Source organism: Sturnira hondurensis, unplaced genomic scaffold (assembly GCF_014824575.4).
Source record: "Sturnira hondurensis isolate 20B ecotype Veracruz unplaced genomic scaffold, ASM1482457v3 Scaffold0016605, whole genome shotgun sequence".
NCBI classification, from domain to species: domain Eukaryota; kingdom Metazoa; phylum Chordata; class Mammalia; order Chiroptera; family Phyllostomidae; genus Sturnira; species Sturnira hondurensis.
Window position 1 is genome coordinate 35,288 of NW_028089236.1, and position 3,877 is coordinate 39,164.

Sequence of the window (3,877 nt, forward strand, 5' to 3'; positions counted from 1 at the left end):
ACTTTATCTACCCTTCTATTTATAAAGGATAACTTTGCTAGATAGAATAATCTTGGATGTAGGTCCTTGCCTTTCATGACTTTCAATACTTCTTTCCAGCCCCTTCTTGCTTGCAAGGTTTCTTTTGAGAAATCAACTGACAGTCTTATGGGTACTCCTTTGTAGGTAATTCTCTCCTTTCCTCTTGCTGCTTTTAAGATTCTCTCTTGTAATTATGATGTGTCTTGGTGAGTTTCTCCTTGGGTCCAACTTCTTTGGGACTGTCTGAGCTTCCTGGACTTCCCGAAGGTCTATTTCCTTTGGCAGATTGGGGAAGTTCTCCATCATTACTTTTTCAAATAAGTTTTTAATTTTTTTGTCTTTCTCTTCTTCTTCTGGCACCCCTATGTTGAAAACATTTGAAGATGTCCTGGAGGTTGAAACATTTGAAGATGTCCTGGAGGTTTCTAAGCCCTCCTTATTGTTTTGAATTCTTGTTTCTTCATTCTTTCTGGCTGAATGTTTCTTCCTTCTGCTCCAAATCATTGATTTGAGTCCCAGTTTCCTTCCTGTCACTGTTGGTTTCCTGTGCATTTTTCTTTATTTTACATAATGCAACCTTCATTGCTGTCTGGGTCTTTATTATGCTGTTGAAGTACCCAGTGAGTTCCTGGAATATCCTGATAACCAGTGTTTTGAACTATGTATCTGATAGGTTGGCTACCTCTTTGTTGCTTAGTTGTATTTTCTCTGGAGCTTTGAACTGTTCTTTCATTTGGGCCATTTTTTTTTTTTTTGTCTCTGCATGCCTGTTTTGTAGTAAGGGGTGGGGCCCTAGGTATTCACCAGGGTGGGGCAACTCACATCGCTGAATTGTGACACTGTATGTGGGGGAGGGGTCTGAGAGGGAACAGTGGTATTGCTCTACTCTCTGCTGGTTTTCAGTCACATTCCCTGCTACCCACAATCAAATTGGGCCCTTCTGGTGCTTATTTCTGGGTGGGTGGGTTTGTGTACATTCTAGGACCCTGTGAGTCTGTCCAATGAACTCTCCTGTGAGGCTGGGAGTTTCTCCTGCTGCCTCAGCTCCTACAGGTGTTTTCAGTCAGAGGTTTTGAGGCTTTATCTCCCTGTGCTGGAACCCTGGGTTGTGCAGTGTAGCTTGCCCTCTAGGTGTTCCTCCAGGTTTATCTGCACACGAATGTGGAGTCACCCAGTCTGCAAGCCACTGCCTCACCTGGTTCGTGCCAAGAGTCCTCTCTGCCCGGCTGCCTATCTCTGCCCCTTCTACCAGTCTGGATGAATGTTTTTCCTTTAACTCCTTGGTTGTTGGTCTTCTATACAGTTTGCTTTTCTGTCAGTTCTAGTTGTTTTTTGTTTTTAAATTTGTCATTGTCCTTCTTTTTGTTGTGCGAGGAGGCACAGTGTGTCTACCTGGGCCTCCTTCTTGGCCGGAAGTCAAGACTATGTTTTTTTCAGTACTGAAAACCAGTATTTTCATTTTCATTTTTTTCTTCTTCTATTTAAAAAATTAAAAAATGTATTTTCTTGTTTTTAATGGACCAAAGTTTATGGTGTTCTGGGCTGCCTATGGAGACTTTTATCTTTCTGGCAATCACTATATGAATTTCTTAGAATCCTGTCAAAATTCTTAAACGAGAACATTCCATTTCTGATCTTATTTTTCTTTAACTAAAACACACTACATTTACCACCATTAAAGATGGGAGAATTCCTTCTATTCTACCAGTTCAGAGGAAACAGCACTGTTTCAAGGCATCAAAAATCCTGTGGTGTTTGACTTTGGACACATCAGAGTTTGCCAGTGCCCAGCAATGTGGACAGTAGGTGAAAGGACCACCACCCTGAAGGCCAGAGAGGATGGGTCCTTATGGGTTTTATATTATGTTTTCTTTTCCCTATCCTAACTTACATGTTAATATGAGCCCATCTACTTTCTGAATTCTTGAAATGGGTATAAATATCTCCCATTCAGATAATCCTTACTTTTTTTTTACTTATGGATTTGGGTTTGTTCTCTTTTATATTTTTATTCTTTTATTTAGGAAGACATTGAGAAAGAATGGAAAGTGAGTATATGACAGGGTCCCCAAACCCAAACTTATTTATAAAAATTGTGTATATATTCTTACATGTTTAAATTCCAATCCCCTTCAAAGTTATCTGCATTTGATGTAATGCATTTATGAGATTTTTTTCCCATTGCTAACAATAGCTTTTGAACTTGTCGATTTTCATGCCTTTTAGTGCTTCTGCTGTTTTTTTGTTTGCTTCCTTCACCTCTTCCACATCGGCAAGATGTTTCCTTGTGAACACTTTTTTTCAGTCAGGGAATCAAAAACAATTCATTTGGGGAGAGATCTTTTGATATGTGGATACATGGAACTTTTGATATGTCTCATGAAAGGATGAAAACACTAACAAGTTCTCGGGAACTTTGGTTCTGCACCTGGCCTCCAGAGGGCGATGCTGCACAAACTAGAGATCTTGTGGATCAGTGTCCTGTGTTGGGCTCCTCCTCCTGCAGCTGTCTGAATACTTTGCAGACAGACAAGTGACTAGCATCAGACATCAGAGAGCTCCAGGCTCATCTTGGCAGACTTTGTATTTTTACCCAGCAAGGAACTTGTCCATCCTACCATTCCCTACATCTTTTACTTCTAAGGACTTGCTTTCTGCAGCTACTTTCCTGCCTGCTCAGAGGAGATTTTCCAGAAAAGAGCCCACAGCATTTCTACTGCTCAGCCATGCTTCTGTTGCTACTCTCAGTACTGGAGATGATATTTGTCCTGAGTAAGTAAAATTTCATAATGATCTATAGTTCTGCAGATTCTGACTAGAAATACTTCCCACTAGAAATACTCCTCCACAGAGGAGTCTGCCCTGTTTTCACCAATAAAACATTGATGTTGCAGGAGATGCCAGAGCCCAGACAGTGACTCAGCCTGACAGCCACGTCAGTGTCTCTGAAGAAGCCTCACTGGAGCTTAAGTGCAACTATTCTTATGCTGGAGTTCCTTATCTCTACTGGTATGTCCAATACCCCAGCCAAGGCCTCCAGCTTCTCGTCAAGCACTTTTCAGGAAATAGCTGGGCTCAAGGCATTGAAGGCTTTGGGGCTGAATTAAAGCAGAATGAATCTTCCTTCAACCTGAAGAAATCCTCAATCCATTGGAGAGACTCAGCTGTGTACTTTTGTGCTCTGAGTGACACAGTGTCTGGGACCACAGGGGGAGCCGAACACAAACCACTCAGCCTAGTGGAGTTTTCTCAGACTTAAGATGTGTTCTTGTGCAGGGAGGTTTTGGCCATAAGAGTTGTCCCACCTATAGAAATTTATTTAAGAAATTGGCTCATGTGACTGTGGAGACAGAGAAGTCCAAAAGTTATTATGTAGGCTGAAAATTCAGGAAAGAGTTGAAGTTGTAGTCTTAAATCCTAAATCCATAGGGCAGACAGAGAGGACCAAATTCAGGCTGGATTTCTATGTTGGACTCTTGAGGCAGAATTCCTTTTGTCCTAGAAACCTCGGGTTTTTGCTTCATCTAATTGGATGAAGGCTATTTTTCCTTTGGTGTTTTTTAACAATCTTATGCTATATGTTAGCAAGTGAGGCAAAGAGAGGTGTGAAGACCCAGGCATTTTACATAATCCCACAGTTCCATGCCATATATACATTATTTCAAAGCTATTTGCTCTTTTAGAACCTACATAATAATAGATAGTATTTTAGAATGATGAGGGAGAGAATGGTCTTATTTAATCAGATGTTTTACTTGCCTTGATGATGACTGCTTTAAGGGATTGACCCTGTGGGCTTTTATTTACCATATTATCTATCAACTCAGAGAACAGAAAATGAACTCCCCATGTCCAT

The 3,877-nt window shown here is 40.9% G+C and overlaps 1 protein-coding gene across 1 annotated transcript; it reads left to right on the forward strand.

Annotated features, from left to right (window-relative positions):
* The first annotated feature begins 2,536 nt into the window (after positions 1 to 2,536).
* Positions 2,537 to 3,641, forward strand: LOC119001105 (T cell receptor alpha variable 8-3). Its single transcript, XM_081833788.1, has 2 exons — positions 2,537 to 2,793; positions 2,916 to 3,641. Exons 1-2 carry the CDS (start codon positions 2,748 to 2,750, stop codon positions 3,278 to 3,280), a joined length of 411 nt encoding a protein of 136 aa, XP_081689914.1. The 5' UTR covers positions 2,537 to 2,747; the 3' UTR covers positions 3,281 to 3,641.
* Positions 3,642 to 3,877: the final 236 nt, after the last annotated feature.